Below are 15,192 nucleotides of genomic sequence, written 5' to 3' on the forward strand. Positions count from 1 at the left end.
GTGTCTGGTTAGACTGCAGCTGAATTACACCGACGTTTTCGGTGTACTTCTTCGATACGAAACTAATCGCTCAATAACTACTCCGTACGTGATGATATTTCTTAGATTATGGGGTTAGGTGAAAACTCGGCAAAAGCCCCACATGACTTGTAGATAGCTTCGTTCTCTCTCTCCTACCGTGGGAATGCGACTTGTTTCCCCTCCCCCTGTGCTTTTTTTGTTGACTCCGTAGATCGTCCTCTTGCTCTTCGAAGTCTTCGCTTCAGAATTTCCGAGGATTGAACGTCTGCTCTAGCCTTATCAATAGGCAAAATTGTTTCGCCCACTCATTCACTTTCCTTTCTCTCTGACCTTCAGCACATTTGGTGAACAGTACGCAGTATGACCGTCACGCATGTAAACGATAATATGGCGGTGCAAGGAGCAAATACCCTACAATTTGAGCTCCTGAACAAGTATATGAGCTGTTCAGATGAGAGCCAAAGAGAATGGTGGCAAAGAACTGGGCCTTTACTGGCCAGCTTGATGAGTTCGGCGGGCTATACCAATCAATCCCAGTGGCAGTATCTGATGTTCTTTTACACATCCGTCGTCCCATATCTAGGACCATACCCTCAGACCTTCCCCAGCGCCATGACCCACAACGAACTTCCTTTGGAACTCAGCATCAACTTTCAACAGTTAGGTGGCAAGAGACCAGTTGTTCGAGTGGCGGTGGAGCCTATCACCTCCGTTTCTGGAACGAAGGAGGACCCGTATAATCTGAGCCCTATCCGTGACTTTCTTACTCGTCTGGGGAAGCTCAATCCCGAAGGATATGATGATCGTCTATTTGAGCACTTTTATCCCAAGCATACCTTGAATGAAACCGAATGCCAACAGCTGCAAGCTAAGAATGAGGCAATACGCGAACTTTCTCAAGTGGCTTTTGGCTTTGACCTTAAGCCCGACGGCATCTCCGTTAAGGGATACACTTTTCCGGGCGTGAAGTGCCATGCGGCAGGCACAGACTTGTGTTCTGTTGTGATCGGATCCGTCCAAGAGTATCTGGGAGATGCGGACAGTTACAATACATTGGGCTTGATCAAAGACTATATTGAGACGACGGATTCAAGGGCCAACTTCGGATTTGTCTACTCACATGATTGTGTCACACCGGAAAAGTCCCGCCACAAGTTGTATGGCCGTACCAAAGACATGTCCTGGAGCCAGGTTGAGGAAATCTGGACTCTGGGTGGACGTATTGATTCGCCCGAGTCTAACAGAGGCCTTGAATACCTCCAGAAATTGTGGTCAATGCTGCAGATTGGCAATGATCCCCATCCGCTTGGTCTTCATTTGGTGTGGAACTATGAAACAAAGGCCGGACTTGAAGTACCGGCTGCCAAGATCTACTTCCCTCTTTACGGTCTTAATGACCTCGACAATGTGCGTGCTATCGCCCAATATCTCACGCACATTGGACTCAACGCTCAAGGGGACGCCTATGTGCAAGATGTACGAAGTTGTTTGTAAGTTTCTCCATTCAATTTTGCCACAGGATATGTCATGAAACTAATTGAACAAGTCCTGGGCTTGATATAAAACAAACAGACCGCCTAATATGCTGGGTGTCATTCGCGTATTCAGAGAAGACGGGGGTGTATCTAAGCGCTTACTATCACTCTTCACTTGAGTACCCTTTCCTTGAGAAGAAGGCTTAAACTCTCAATAACTCTTAGAACAAAGTCGCGCCTTGTATTGCTATAGGTATCCTATTGCTGTGCATTATATGGTGCCATCCAAAACCATTCGGATATAACTCAGATATGCACTGAGAAAGCCTTTCGTTTCTTATTGATCATACGCCTTTTCTCAAAGCCTGAGATAGCGACCTTAAAAAAACCCAGCAATTAATTAGATAATAAAATAATAAAGGGCGCAGAAAGAATACATATATATAATAGAGAGGGCTTCCAGATGGCCATATGTGTGCTATATAAAACCGTTTAACAGGTTCCTCCTGAGTATCATTTTTAACTTGAATCCATGGCTGTGTTGAAGCCCAGTGAGGGTTGGCTCCGTGAACCGGTTACTGTCCAAGTGAGAGTTGGGAATGCCTCAAGCTGTTATACGCCATGTGTGTCCATGTGGGCTAGTGAAATTGGGGTTGCTAGTAGTAAGTGAAGTCCATGGCACGGATTATTTACGATTATCCGAGTAGAACCTCCATATCTATCCGAAGACCGCCTTAGTAACCATGCCAAGTTCATCATCCCTGCCCCTTGAAGGTATCTGGAAAAGGTGCCAACGATTAGCAATTTCACACACTGATATATCGAATATTGGCTTGTTTAGACTACAAAATATGGCTCAAATACTGTCACAAACTTATGTCCAAATCTCCCTTCGCCCTTCATCTCTATCGGGATAAATCCGCACTATACAAGTTACAAGCGGTGATGGCGTCGGTTTTCAGTCCACTGTTTTCTGTGGCCGCGATGGAGTGGGTAATTGCACAAAGCTCATGTGTGGAACAGTGCAAAAGCGCCACAGTATACGAAGTTCTCTGAGGTGGCAGCCCGGCTATTGCGAAGCGCTAGCCGGAATCCTCAAAGCCCAACTGTACTCGTAAGGATATTTGTATGCTAAAGGGTGGTTAGAATCTCCCTAACGCTTTGCAAAGCCATTCTTCCTTGATTCCCCCGCATAAGCAGTCCTCACAGACAAACGAACCCAGGGATATCTGACATTTCGTGCCGATCTTCTCTTGGGATTGCTGCATGAACAGTAGTCACGGTGCCATTGCGGAGGTGGCTAAGATGAGGTTGTATGGTGATGTAGCTTCTGGTAGTGCACGGCAGTTGCTACATTGTTCGGCGTGGACGGATATCTGCGGATATTTATGTTACGCTCAGCGTAGCGGAAGTTGCTCTTGACCTAGCTCTTTCGAAAAGAATATCCAGTTCATACGTTTCTCTACAATTTCTCGCCATCCTCAATACTAAAGTTGATATCTAGGAGCCACCCATCAGGTACCAAATGATTGAACTGCTTAGCTTATCGATGACCGCTGGATCGACCCATACAATGCCGCTAGACCCGGGAAATGAGTTTTGTTTCATGTTCTGAAGCCGACCCACTCAGGCATGGTCCGGATCGCCCATAAAACACTCTAATTTTATAGGGTTACATTCTACTTCGCGCCAAGAGATTCTCAAATCATTTTGCACGCTCTGCTTTCCATCGTTCTCATAATGGATTATTCTTCAGTCCAATCATAAGAGCATCTGACTTCACGGCTGGAAATGAGTTTTCATGCAGGACATAGGGCGATGCAACAACCAGTGCTTAGCGTCCTCGTCGATAGTATACCTAAACAGAAGGTGAACAATTCTTCAGGAACCAAACGATCAATTCTGGCGCCGATGTAACGTGACGAAACTGTGATTGCTGCAAGTTCTTCTTAAGCTCATTTCTCCAATCGGCGTTTTACGTACTTGGAATTGATAGGCGTCGAGCACGGATTTGCGTCCTGCGCTACTTTGCTGACGTCGGATAGTGACAACGTTGGCATTTCGCGTATCGACAAAAGTGACTATCTTCTCTTCGTGCTTTCTTGCCTGTGCATGTTGATCATATCCCAATCCAGGTATTCATATATTGCACATCACTCTAAGCGCTGTCAAATGTCACCGTCGAACGACCTCAAGTTGATGTATGGAACGGTCAATTTCCATAGATGGGGTTGCAGTACCCACAGATCATTGTATTCAGTATCATGCCTCACATTTAATTAAACAGCGTAGCATTAGGGGATCATGAGGTTCCCGGTGGGGAGCATGGTGAAATGAGTTGAGATACCAGTTCATCAAAATGCGAATATATAAGAACACCAACTCGCTACCGAGAAATGAGCATCTCAGAACCTGCATCCATCTCCAACAAACACCTTTACCTTGTCCAACAAGTGGAAAAAGTCAACAAGCCAAACAAAATGCATTTCACCTCCTACATCATCGCTGCAATCGCCACTGCCAGCACAGCTTTGGCCCATATGGAAATGGTCCGTCCCTACCCTCTGAAGAGTCAGTTCGATCCCAAGAACGACTGGTCAAACATCGACTACGACAACACCTCTCCTCTTGAACCAAATGGTAAGAGCCGTAATCCCGTCTAGTGTCCAATACTCCAGCCTTGTCTAATAATCGTATTCAATACGCAGGATCCAACTTCCCCTGCAGAGGACACCACAAGGATACCCCCTGGCGCACAGTCGCCAACTTCACCGCGGGTCAAAACGACTACATGAAGCTGGTGCCAGGAAACAACCACCATGGAGGCTCATGCCAGATCTCACTCAGTTATGATAACGGCGAGACATTCCGCGTGATTGAATCGTACATGGGTGGATGCCCGCTCAAGCTTGAATGGGACTTTGAGATCCCCTCCTTTGCGCCCAACGGCAAGGCCCTATTCGCGTGGAGCTGGTTTAACATCGAGGGAAACCGCGAGATGTACATGAACTGCGCCCAGGTTGAGATCGAAGGCGGCTCCAATTCGGCCGAGTTTGATAAATTGCCGGAGATCTTCACGGCGAATATTGGAAATGGATGCAGAACTGTCGAGGGTAAGGAGACTGTGTTTGCTCATCCTGGTGACAGTGTTGGATATGCTGGAAAGGTGTCCCCAGGTGATGCTCCTTTCCCTAAGTGTGGTGGAAATGCGTAATGGGGGGAGAGGCCGACTCACCGAGAGAAAGAGGTATTTTCTGATGGCGGGTTCATCTGAATGACTTACTTGAGATTTGTGGTTTATTCTATTCTTTATAACGGGCTGAGCCTGTAGCTATCTTTGTTTATGGAAGCCATAACTATTTGATTGCCTGCTTTTGTGCCTACATGACAAATTACTCTGTAGGATATGTCTGTGCTGCTCTATAAAATACACAAGTCTAATCTCACCGTTGTTGCCTGATTGTATGTTACAGACATCTCTAAAGTCTCCTCTGTCTATGCATCGGTGTGATACCGTAGCAATCCCAATGCCTATGTGATCATGGTTGAACTTCCACCGTATCACTGCCTTTACCACAAATGCCTCGCAGGCCTTCCTGGACTGTTATACGCACACGATAAATAAGACAGCCATCCCACATCTTAGTACTATGAGACGCGAGCCATGTATCTAACAATCAAGTCCCAGAAAGAAACCCATCGAACGTAGATCACTCGTGATCCCAAATCAATAGAGAGACCCCCCCATCGACGTTATGGGTAGAGCCTGTCACAAAGGGAGATTCTTGACTTAGAAGGAACGCAATCCTATTCGCAGGCCCGGATCTACAGCTTCTAGTGAAGCTTCTGAAGAATCGGAGACGGGACGGGATATGTCGATGCGACCGCGGAACCGGTAGATTTATGTACCATAGCTATGCTACTTATTCATACACAAGTTAATGTTTGGCGATCAATGACTGTAAGCAGCAAGCTTCACAACCCACTCGTAATATCAGCGCTGGGACGGCAAGCATCAAGGTACCTAAAAGACAACTCTTCGCGCTCACCATCGCCACATAGTATAGACCTGCCCTATCCCTTGCCTAACTCGGGCCTGATAAGTTCTATGCCTCCTGCCCTGGGGCAATCTTTGTGGTACATTGCGAGATGAAAGTGCACTTGGTATGGAATTCTGACTTGTCTTTGAAGGTAAGAGCACAAGAAGCAGTGAATGGAAAAGAGCCGCTTGGAACGCCCTCCTATCTCATACGGCAAAACACACGACCCGATGTGGAGCCCTATTACTCGTTGCTTAGTCGCCTGCCATGCGCGCTATTCTGTTGAACCATGGCCATAAGGTCCTCATAGCTCTGGTGGTCTGCTCCATCTAGAAAGGCGGCTTGGATGGCTGTACCGTCACAATATCTCACGCCATACTTTTGATCCACCTCACAAGATGGAAATACTCTTGCGTCGGGATCCCTTTCAAGCTTATCGCGTACGCGCTGGACCACACTTGGATCAGCCCACGGATTATCAAGGTCAAGCAATTTCAGTAAACTGTCGGTCCAAGTGACTTGAAAATTCGTAAGCCGTGGGAAAGGCGCTTCTGCGAGAGTCGTGAATAGCTCTCGCCATTCGATCCGTTCGTTATATGCCGATGGCCGCTCGCCACTTGCAAAACAGTCGCGGACTGTGATAGACTCCAACGTGGTCTTGTGTCGAACAAGGAAGTCGCGTAGCTCGAGACAGATAATAATGTTGTTCAGGGTGAGTTTCCGTAGCCTTGGTAATGTAATATCTCTCAGGCCGATATCCTCCCAGTACGCTTGCCCTCCGTTTCCGAGCGTTCCCGTTTCGCGGGGGTCAAAGGAGAATTCTTCCACCGCAGCAAGGTAGTCGAAGAAGAAAGGCCCTAGGTAGTGCGAAAAGTCGCGGAAGATGGGTTGGGTAATCATGGTCCAGCCAACCCCGTTATCCCAACGTCTTAGGGAGAGATTGAAGGTCTTGAGCTGTGACAGAAAAGACTGGAATGCTTCGGTTGTGAAAACCGACACCATGAAGATGTTCAGATCGCGGAATTCGATGGATAGGGGAAGTTGATGATTGGGCGAGGGATCGATGTAATTGGATACAATTGCACGAAAGCTCGCTGCCATCAGCGCTCGCCAGGTATTTTCGCTCTCCTCCGATGGAGCATCATCCGGTTGAAATATATCACTTTGAAGGTAGTCCATCAACAGGTCAGACTCGTAGTCAAAGGGAAACTCAATCGTGAGTTTGTCAAGGCTGCTAAACATGTGTAGATTAGACAGCACTTGGTCGACCTCTTGGGGGTACACCTCCTCCAATGGTGAGCTCTGCTGATCTGCCGAGAGGTTAGTTAGATTCTCTTGAGTTTATTATCTTGATTATATGGCACGTACTCGTCTCACAGATACCAATGTACCGCAGCGTCTTGACACATGAAGCATGCCTCCCCTGGCTAATCGCGGTGATTGACCGGGCGCTTTTGGCCGTATTATTTAGTTCGAGATTGGAGAATATGCTCGGAGCAAGGATATGCCGCAACCATGTGCACGTACTACTCAGGTTTATGAGGTCAGGAAGGTATGGTAGACTCCGGGCTATGTTCTTGGGTTTCCAGTCACTATCAGGGTCTTCTTCCTCGTACTCGTACTCGTCATCTTTCGGGTCGGGTTCCTCACGGAGGAAGTCAAGCACAATATACCACACATCCAACCCGAGGGAGAAAAGCGGGAACTTATGCTGAGTCTCTGAGCCAGGTGCTAGTGCCATTCTAGGACGGTGTACGTATGGTGGGATTTAATCGTCTTTGCAGAGAGCTAGGTGTAGGACTCTATATGTATGTACCGTCAATGATTCCAGGCAACCGGTTATGATAGAAAGCTCAACCATCATTTAGCTGTTGGTGCCTAAGCCAAGACAGTAGTGCTTACGCACCTGCCTACATCGATCGATTGCCGAGGCTAGTGGACCATATTTGCCTTGATTTCACCATACCGCTGCGTGTTTAACCACCTCCTGCGCTCTCTGGGATATTAGCAAATAGCATCAAGCTTACATTCGAAGCTAAAGGTGAGAACTATATAGTAATTCCCATAGTATCTGCTAGACAATCTAAGTTCTTGTCACCCAAACTAAACCCCATAACAGGCATCGGCTTAGCCTTCGTATTTTACTAATACGAGAATATGAAGCTCACGACGACAAACCATTATGTCTAGTCGCTTCTGCTCGTGTTCATCGTTTGGGAATTTGTAGCCATTTTGCAATGGAGAGGGAAGCAGGCAGCTTACTTCCTCAGCGGCATGTAAGTATATAGGGCAAACCCACTTCGGGATCGACCAGCATGGACGGTTCCGCAGCTTGAATGGGGCCGCTGGGGTAGGAACACGACATAATCCACAATACATTTCCTATTTGGCTAGAAGGGAATATAAATATCCGCTGATTGACCATATTATTATGGATGAGTGTTGGTATAGCAAGTCTACCACTTGCAACATATTATAGAATATTCTTGTTAGTAATTCTAGTGATTGCGGGGAATGTTTCCCTCGAGAAAGAAGGATATCTCCCCCGGCGGGGATCTGAGATGGGGTCAAAACGGCAAAGTGGGCCATATCTGGTGGTTTACGAGCGACGACTAATACTATCTGTGGAAACCTCGAGCCTTACTGATTTAATCAAGAAGGAAAATGTTTTTTTAAGCATAAATTGGTTTATCCCTCCCTCCATGATCTTCTAATCCTATACAAGAGGCAGATTAATTGGTCCAGTAGCATTGTCGTTAGGGTTGAGAGATGCAGAACCCCGCATTTTATAAACCTTACCCACATTGCTGCCGTATTCAGAAATTCGCGGCGCATTTCAACAGAATATTACTCTATTGGGAAACTCGCGGCGGCGGATGCTAAACGGCGGAGAACTAAAAGATCGGAGCCGGATCTACGAGGATTTGCCCGGATATTTCTCCGTCGTGTGAATAAAAGGGTGCAAAGATGGCATAGCCGATGAAACATTGAGTCCGATTCATTCGTTTTGTTTCTCGCATCCTACGTGATCCAAACCCCCGACAAAAGTGTACTATAAAGCCACGGATCCATACACGTTGAAGCTCTCCCACCACAATCATCATGTCCCTGCCGACTCATTTCAAGCTTAACACTGGCGCTCAGATCCCCGCTGTGGGACTTGGTAAGATACAAGCGCTGGATGCTGCGGGCCAGCGGGGAATGTGCTGACCAGGACATACAGGCACGTGGAGATCTGAACCTGGTCTCGTACGGCAGGCAGTCTCTTTTGCCCTCAGCAGTGGATACCGTCACATTGACGCAGCACTGTGAGACTCCAACTTCTCTTTTGCTGCGCATTGTCTTGACTAACAAATCGCAGGATATATGGTGGGTTGTAGCACCAAGATGCAAACAAAGTTTTCGGGCCCTAAAAGGAATCAATAGGAAACGAGCACGAGGTCGGCCAAGGCATCAAGGACAGTGGTGTCCCTCGCGAAGACATCTTCATCACCAGCAAGCTATGGAACACCCATCAGCCCAACGTCGCGGAAGGTCTCCAGAAGACACTTGACGCTTTAGGCACGGACTACCTTGACCTCTACGTAATCAACCCCCTGCCCCCCCCCCTCTCCTGCCGCGTGGTAGGGCTGTCGATAGCTCGGCTGACTCCCGGATCAGCTCATTCACTGGCCAGTGCGACTTGTTCCTGTAAGTCACTTTGCTGTTTCCCTTCAAAAATACTCTCCACAGGACTGAGTTGTACGTCCAGAATGAGTCCAGCGAGCTTCTTCCAGTGAATCCCGATGGCACACGGTCCGTCGACCGATCCTGGGACCAGAGTGAGACATGGCGCCAGATGGAGGAGGTATATAAGTCCGGCAAAGTTAAGGCGATTGGCGTAGCCAACTGGTCGATCCCCTATCTGGAGGAGCTCAAAAAGAAGTGGACCGTGGTCCCGGCTGTCAATCAAGTCGAGTTGCATCCCTTCCTTCCTCAGCACGCGCTGAAGGAGTGGTGCGACAAGCAGGGAATCCTCCTCGAGGCCTACTCACCACTTGGCTCTGACGGTAAGTGCTCCTTGACATGGTTTGTGTGCTTTTTATGCGCTAACTATTTGAATTTGGTTGTTTCTAGGCGCTCCGCTCATGTCCGATTCCGTAATCCAGGAGATCGCTAAAAAGAATGATGTATCACCCGCCACGGTACTCATCAGCTATCATGTCAACAGGGGCGTGGTGGTACTGCCCAAGTCGGTTAAGGAAAATCGAATTTTGGGCAACAGTCAAGTCATCCCGCTCTCCCAGGAGGATATGGATGTGCTGAATGGCCTCGCTGCCCAGGGAAAGGCGAAGCGTATCAACACACCTCTGTTTGGATGGGATCTTGGATTCGATGACTGGTACACTCAGTAAAATGTCTAAAGTGTGACGATTAATCGTACAAGTTGCTATAGAGAATTAGAGTTTTTTCTATTTTCATTTGAAATGAGAGGAAAATAATGGAATCTGCTGATGGTTGAAACCCGCCCTGGCTGAAATAGAATGTAATACGATCTAGTTTCTCCTTCACACGGCATCTGAGGGCAGAGCACATCCAGTGATCGAGCAAGTCAAATGAAGGTGTTTTACGATGTTTCTAACCTAATTGCAGGGTTGCTATAATAGAAAAGAACGTAGCCCTTCCGTAGTATTTATTTCTCCTTTATTATTTTTTATTTTTTTGACCAATGTTGTAGTTCCATGGACAGTAGATCAAAGTCCATGCATCCTTCAACTCCTAGCTATCTCATCATGTCTCACTGGTACTCTGAGAATCAAAAACTCTATGAAGTCGGAAAACAAAAAAAAAGGACCTTAGACGGCACTAATGGCTTAACGCTGAAAAATGTCTTTATTTGATCTATAGAATCTAAACTTTATACGGATGTGGGGAGATGCCCTCTTGAAGAGCCTTCAGTCGTAAAGCCAGCAGCTTGGAGGCATACCGGGTCATGGGAAGAAAACCAACCATAATCCACAGGTTGGGCACTCCCGTCTCCCGGTAGGCCGTCTTGTACTCGCCCTCCTCATCGATACCCCAAATAGGTCCACATTGGCTGGCAATCTTCTCACCAAGCGTGGCTCGGATGGAGTCGATCGTATTGGAAAAGCCGGTAGCAAAGACAACCAGGTCAAAGTGCTTCTCACGGCCGCCGTTCAAGATCACCTTGTCCGAGGTGAATTCCTCAATAAAGCCTGGCTCAACCTTGATGTTACCATTGATAATTTCCTCACAAGCACCAGCATCGAAGTAGAATCCACCGTTCCGGGTCTGACCCAGTGTAGAGTTGCCCGTATTGCGTTGGCCGCGCCATGTGCGCAGACCTCGAGCGTTAAGCGCTTCGAGCAGGGGTCTATCCAGATCCTCAAGGTCCTTGGCGGTGCGCCTGCTGAGTTCTTCACCGGGTCCAACTGGCGTAGAGAAGAAGAGTCGATCCTGTACTTCGAGATCAGGGAGGTTACCATGCTTGTCGGGCGCGTACCCTCCAAGCATGCGGGGAACCGAATGTGTCAAAGACATGATGTAGGTCGGCGACCGCTGGAGGAGGGTCACGTCAATTCCCAGGCGGGAGCACTCGAAAGCAGTGTCAAAGCCCGAGGATGACGTTCCGACGACACAGACCTTCTTTCCGACAAACTCTCGGGCGCTGTCGTGTGCGCTGGAGTGACGGATCACTCCCCGGAAATCATCCATGCCAGGGATGGTTGGGGTGTAAGGGACACCGCATAGTGACGTGGCCATAATGACCTGCTTGGGGTGTAGTGTCCGAGTCTCCTTGCCCTCCTTGTTGATGATAATGGTCCATTTACCCTCGGTATCTTGCTCCGCCTTCTCAACCGAAGACTTGGTCCAGATGTTGAGCTCCAGAGCGGAGGCATACCACTGCATATATAGAGCCTGCTTCTGGGCCGGAGTATGCGTGGGCCAATGTTGAGGGTATTTGAAGTATGGCAATGCATCGGGCCAGTGCGGGAAGTGCAGTGAAAGATATTCGTAACGCTTCTTCCAGATATCTCCGACTTCGTCGCTGCGCTCGATAATCAGGTTTTCCATGCCAAGAACCTTGCAACGTGCTGCCATGGCGAGACCACTGGTAGAGATGAATTAGTATTACAGAATGCACCCACCATGCATGGGTCCTTACTTTTGACCACCCCCAATGATCAGAACCTCCGGGTCAACATTGTTGATGGCCTCTGATCTCTGGCTGGCCCAGCTAGTGATACCGGTCATGTGTCCATCTGGTGCGGGCTGTTCGGGGAACTGCTTAAGGCTCTCAGCAACAGTATTCATGATGTAAATTCTCCAGCCACCTTGAGTGAGGACTGCATTGATAACAGCCGAAGCAAGAACAAGCTCTGTCTCAAAGGACACAACAAATTGTAGATAAGAGTAGTCGGGGTAAGGTCGGGAGATCGAAGGCACAGGCTCGAGAAATTCGAAACGTCTAGCTTTGGTCTGAGGGAACAGGTCGGTAGCGGCTTTCAAGATGGCCTCTCTGAAGTTAAATGTGCGGAAGTCCCAGGTGAATGAGAGCCTGTCACGCCACACGCCTGTATGTCGGATGTGAGCTGAAGTCCAGAAAAGTTTTAAATTTTGTCTGGGAGTGGTCGTACCATGGTCAAGGAACAGCCCAGCATAAGCTTGCGCATCTCCTTCAGACATGGCCTTAGAGAGACGGGCCACAATGCCCTCGGCCTCCTTCTGAGCATCGCAATCGGCAGGGATATCAACACCCAAGATGTTGGTAGTAGGCAGAGGGTGGTTATACTTGAAGTCGTACATGAAATTGTCAGCGACAGGTTTTGGCACCCGGTCGCGATTGAGTGCCACATTCTTCGACTCGATGTTAGCCGTCGAGACCAAATCGGCTGTCGCAGAGTCTTGTACGTAAGGTGCCATTTTCTGTAATTGTGACGCAAGGAATGCTGGCGGGGTGTCTGTTAGGCAGTATTCAAGTTCCAACCTCATGGAAAGACGAATGCGTCTGAGCTGGCTAATATACTCTGACCTGGCCAACGAACAACGTGATCCCTATCTTCACTGGCACTTTCAGTATATTTCCTATTTGGGAAAGTCTCGGCGAATTTCACCACCACTGGATTTCAATGATTTTTATCATGGTCACATGACCGGAGATACCCCCCATCTGATCGGAGATCGACCGATTGACTTTTCTTGCATCTGGTGAATCTAGCGTTGGAATCTACAGTAGTTCTTCTCGAGCGGGAAATTACTCGATATGGAAAACAGCGGCGACAGCATGGACACTCTGCAACTGTTGTGCTGGTGATCCCCCATCCTGCAGAGTAGTTGCCCAACAGTCCATTCAGGAAAGCCCGTGGTCGACCATAGCGATGATCTGTATTGCCCCATCGGACTCGATTAGCTCTATCATGCGGTAGAAACCTAAGGTTGGCCGGACCGACATTACGAATTTACTCTAGACTAGCGATTAGGGCAAGTATATAACCTCCGTCTTCCACGGTGCAAAGTTGCAGTCAAGCTCTCTCGTCTTATTACACTGCCTGCAGCGCCACGAGCACCGCCAAATTTATCAAGTACAAGGACATCAGCTCATAGTAGACACTGACAATGTCGTCCGACAACCGCCGTGTCAAGTTTGCGCTTTTCGGCCTCGGCCGCCTGGGAGTCCTTCGTGCCCGTATTCTCGCCTTCCAGCAGCCTCGGATCGAACTCGTCGCCGTCTGCGATACAAAGCCCGGTACTGACAAATGGGCCGCAGAAAATCTTCCTCCATCCGTCAAGCACTTTTCAGAGCCTCAAGAATGCTTGAGGAACAGCGGCGCTGAGGCAGTCCTCATCTGTACCGCGACGGCTACACACGCGCCCTTGATCCTGCAGGCCCTTGATCTAGGCTTGCACGTTATGTGCGAGAAGCCCGTCTCTGTAGACATCGCTACTACTCAGGCAGTGGTCGAGAAGTCTGCTTCTCGGCCTGACCTCAAGTTCCTTGTTCCCTTCACTCGCCGATGTCAGTCACCCTAGGTCCCATGCTTTGCAGAGTTTCAGAGACTGACTCGCACTAGATGACAAGTCCTACCGCCAGGCTAAGGCCCTGGTCGATAATGGAGATCTAGGCGACATCCACGCAGTTGAGACGACTGGTATCGACCAAGCAGACCCAAATGGTATGGCTCTCATTATCCCCAGGTGTTCTCCTATACTGACCGTTCTATTCAGCCTTTTTCGTGTCCTTTTCTGAGCAATCTGGCGGCATCTTTCTTGATTTTGGCATTCACACTGTCAGTCCCAGCATTTCCTCCCTCCCTCACCATCCACTCCACTAACACGGAACTAGGTTGACGCCGGACGATACCTCTTAGATGTCAAGTCAGGCCTTTCCAACCCCAAGAAGCAAGTAAACAGAGTCATCGCCTTCGGTCAGGTAGCTGTCTACGGGGACTTAGCCAAGTATGGCGACGCCGACAACGCATGGGGCCTGGTAGAATTTGCCAACGGCAAGATTTTTAAGACTTACCTCGGTCGCACGTTAACCAGCGGTTTCGAGGACACGACTCGATTATGTGGCACCAAGGGACACTCTATCATCAGCGCGAACTCGAATGTCGAGATTCGGGACCATCTCGGCATTCGCACACAGTCTGTGCCTGATGCGTTCACTCTCTTCGATGCGACGTTCCTAGCTGACCTCGCCGAGTTCGCCGATGCGGTGCTTGACAACAAGCCCATGACCTGTCAACCGGAGGATGCCTTCGAGGCGGGCAAGATCTGCGCTGCTCTGCAGTACTCCTTCCGCAACGGCGTACCTGTGTATTTCGACGTCAACGGTCTACCCATCATGGAGTCCAAATAAGTTATGAAATAATTAGAAACGGTCTTAAAATAGAAAAAGAAGAATAAACATGGGATAAGTAGAACTTCATCTGCATATTCATGACACTTATAGAAGAACTGAACTAAGTAACAAATTGATCATTATGGGGTAGTCTATGGACAGTTCAGCCTTAGGATTTGTGCAAAAGGAAAAACGAGTTGTTTGGCGTATACTTATAAGTTGTCTAAACAGAAGGGATCCCAAACATTGTGTAGCTTGAATCTTGACGAGCATGTCAGTCTTGGTGAGTCGCGGCTAAAACCAGGTGCGCAGACCTACCGCACCGTCTGGAAACGTTAAAACAGGATTTGCCAAGGGAAAGGTAGTCTCTACGACGTTTTAGCTGACCTTGAAGATCTGCAGAATGTCTTTGGTTCTGTGGCAGGCATGGTGCCATTCATGCAGCACTTGCATCGAACGTACTATACTTAGTGGCCCGAGGCATGTAGTTATTGGAGGTTTGAGTACTGGTCGCAAACCGGTTATAGTAGATTATAGTGGGTTACACTGGTTTTATCTTAGATAATTATTAGTATAAAATAGTTAAGTGGGTTCTATACTAAAATCTAATTAATTATTATAGTAAGATAAACAGTTTTTTAATATTATAATTATAGATTAATATAAATATTATTTATTTAATATAGTTATAGAATTAAAACTATATAGTAATAAAATAGTTTTTATACTGTTTAAAAATATATTTATTTTAGTTAGAATATAGTATAAATATTATATATATACTATATTAGAAAAGTCTTTTACAGTTTACTCT

The 15,192-nt window shown here is 47.8% G+C and overlaps 6 protein-coding genes across 6 annotated transcripts; 4 read left to right on the plus strand and 2 right to left on the minus strand.

The window, feature by feature from the left end:
- Positions 1 to 408: 408 nt before the first annotated feature.
- BDV38DRAFT_267684 (aromatic prenyltransferase) lies at positions 409 to 1,703 on the plus strand (the record flags this gene model as incomplete). Its single annotated transcript, XM_032056638.1, has 2 exons — positions 409 to 1,511; positions 1,568 to 1,703. 2 exons carry the CDS (start codon positions 409 to 411, stop codon positions 1,701 to 1,703), a joined length of 1,239 nt encoding a protein of 412 aa, XP_031919168.1.
- A 2,229-nt stretch (positions 1,704 to 3,932) lies between these two features.
- BDV38DRAFT_293547 (uncharacterized protein) lies at positions 3,933 to 4,725 on the plus strand. The gene is made up of 2 exons (XM_032062282.1): positions 3,933 to 4,136; positions 4,205 to 4,725. Exons 1-2 carry the CDS (start codon positions 3,977 to 3,979, stop codon positions 4,708 to 4,710), a joined length of 666 nt encoding a protein of 221 aa, XP_031919169.1. The 5' UTR covers positions 3,933 to 3,976; the 3' UTR covers positions 4,711 to 4,725.
- Positions 4,726 to 5,714: 989 nt separating this feature from the next.
- Positions 5,715 to 7,335, minus strand: BDV38DRAFT_98060 (uncharacterized protein). The gene is made up of 2 exons (XM_032064216.1): positions 6,905 to 7,335; positions 5,715 to 6,846 (listed from the first exon to the last, which is right to left on the minus strand). The coding sequence occupies exons 1-2, from the start codon at positions 7,275 to 7,277 to the stop codon at positions 5,780 to 5,782; spliced, it is 1,440 nt and encodes a 479-aa protein (XP_031919170.1). The 5' UTR covers positions 7,278 to 7,335; the 3' UTR covers positions 5,715 to 5,779.
- A 1,206-nt stretch (positions 7,336 to 8,541) lies between these two features.
- BDV38DRAFT_234688 (putative glycerol dehydrogenase (GCY1)) lies at positions 8,542 to 9,980 on the plus strand. Its single transcript, XM_032053265.1, has 7 exons — positions 8,542 to 8,699; positions 8,760 to 8,844; positions 8,898 to 8,905; positions 8,963 to 9,120; positions 9,197 to 9,226; positions 9,288 to 9,585; positions 9,653 to 9,980. Exons 1-7 carry the CDS (start codon positions 8,639 to 8,641, stop codon positions 9,928 to 9,930), a joined length of 918 nt encoding a protein of 305 aa, XP_031919171.1. The 5' UTR covers positions 8,542 to 8,638; the 3' UTR covers positions 9,931 to 9,980.
- Positions 9,981 to 10,426: 446 nt separating this feature from the next.
- Positions 10,427 to 12,460, minus strand: BDV38DRAFT_267688 (flavin-containing monooxygenase; the record flags this gene model as incomplete). Its single annotated transcript, XM_032056639.1, has 3 exons — positions 10,427 to 11,648; positions 11,703 to 12,111; positions 12,175 to 12,460. 3 exons carry the CDS (start codon positions 12,458 to 12,460, stop codon positions 10,427 to 10,429), a joined length of 1,917 nt encoding a protein of 638 aa, XP_031919172.1.
- A 321-nt stretch (positions 12,461 to 12,781) lies between these two features.
- On the plus strand, positions 12,782 to 14,396 carry BDV38DRAFT_293549 (putative NAD binding Rossmann fold oxidoreductase; the record flags this gene model as incomplete). The annotated part of the gene is made up of 4 exons (XM_032062283.1): positions 12,782 to 13,553; positions 13,609 to 13,710; positions 13,763 to 13,824; positions 13,881 to 14,396. The coding sequence occupies exons 1-4, from the start codon at positions 13,154 to 13,156 to the stop codon at positions 14,394 to 14,396; spliced, it is 1,080 nt and encodes a 359-aa protein (XP_031919173.1). The 5' UTR covers positions 12,782 to 13,153.
- Positions 14,397 to 15,192: the final 796 nt, after the last annotated feature.

Source organism: Aspergillus pseudotamarii (genome assembly GCF_009193445.1).
Source record: "Aspergillus pseudotamarii strain CBS 117625 unplaced genomic scaffold BDV38scaffold_3, whole genome shotgun sequence".
Classification (NCBI taxonomy): Eukaryota; Fungi; Ascomycota; class Eurotiomycetes; order Eurotiales; family Aspergillaceae; genus Aspergillus; species Aspergillus pseudotamarii.

Coding starts and splice junctions, on each gene's coding strand:
- BDV38DRAFT_234688 (XM_032053265.1), top strand. CDS start 8,639: ATGTCCCTGCCGACTCATTTCAAGCTTAACACTGGCGCTCAGATCCCC. Junction 8,700..8,759: donor GATCCCCGCTGTGGGACTTG/GTAAGATACAAG, acceptor CAGGACATACAG/GCACGTGGAGATCTGAACCT. Junction 9,586..9,652: donor CTCACCACTTGGCTCTGACG/GTAAGTGCTCCT, acceptor GGTTGTTTCTAG/GCGCTCCGCTCATGTCCGAT.
- BDV38DRAFT_293547 (XM_032062282.1), top strand. CDS start 3,977: ATGCATTTCACCTCCTACATCATCGCTGCAATCGCCACTGCCAGCACA. Junction 4,137..4,204: donor CTCTCCTCTTGAACCAAATG/GTAAGAGCCGTA, acceptor TTCAATACGCAG/GATCCAACTTCCCCTGCAGA.
- BDV38DRAFT_98060 (XM_032064216.1), bottom strand. CDS start 7,277: ATGGCACTAGCACCTGGCTCAGAGACTCAGCATAAGTTCCCGCTTTTC. Junction 6,847..6,904: donor CATTGGTATCTGTGAGACGA/GTACGTGCCATA, acceptor ACCTCTCGGCAG/ATCAGCAGAGCTCACCATTG.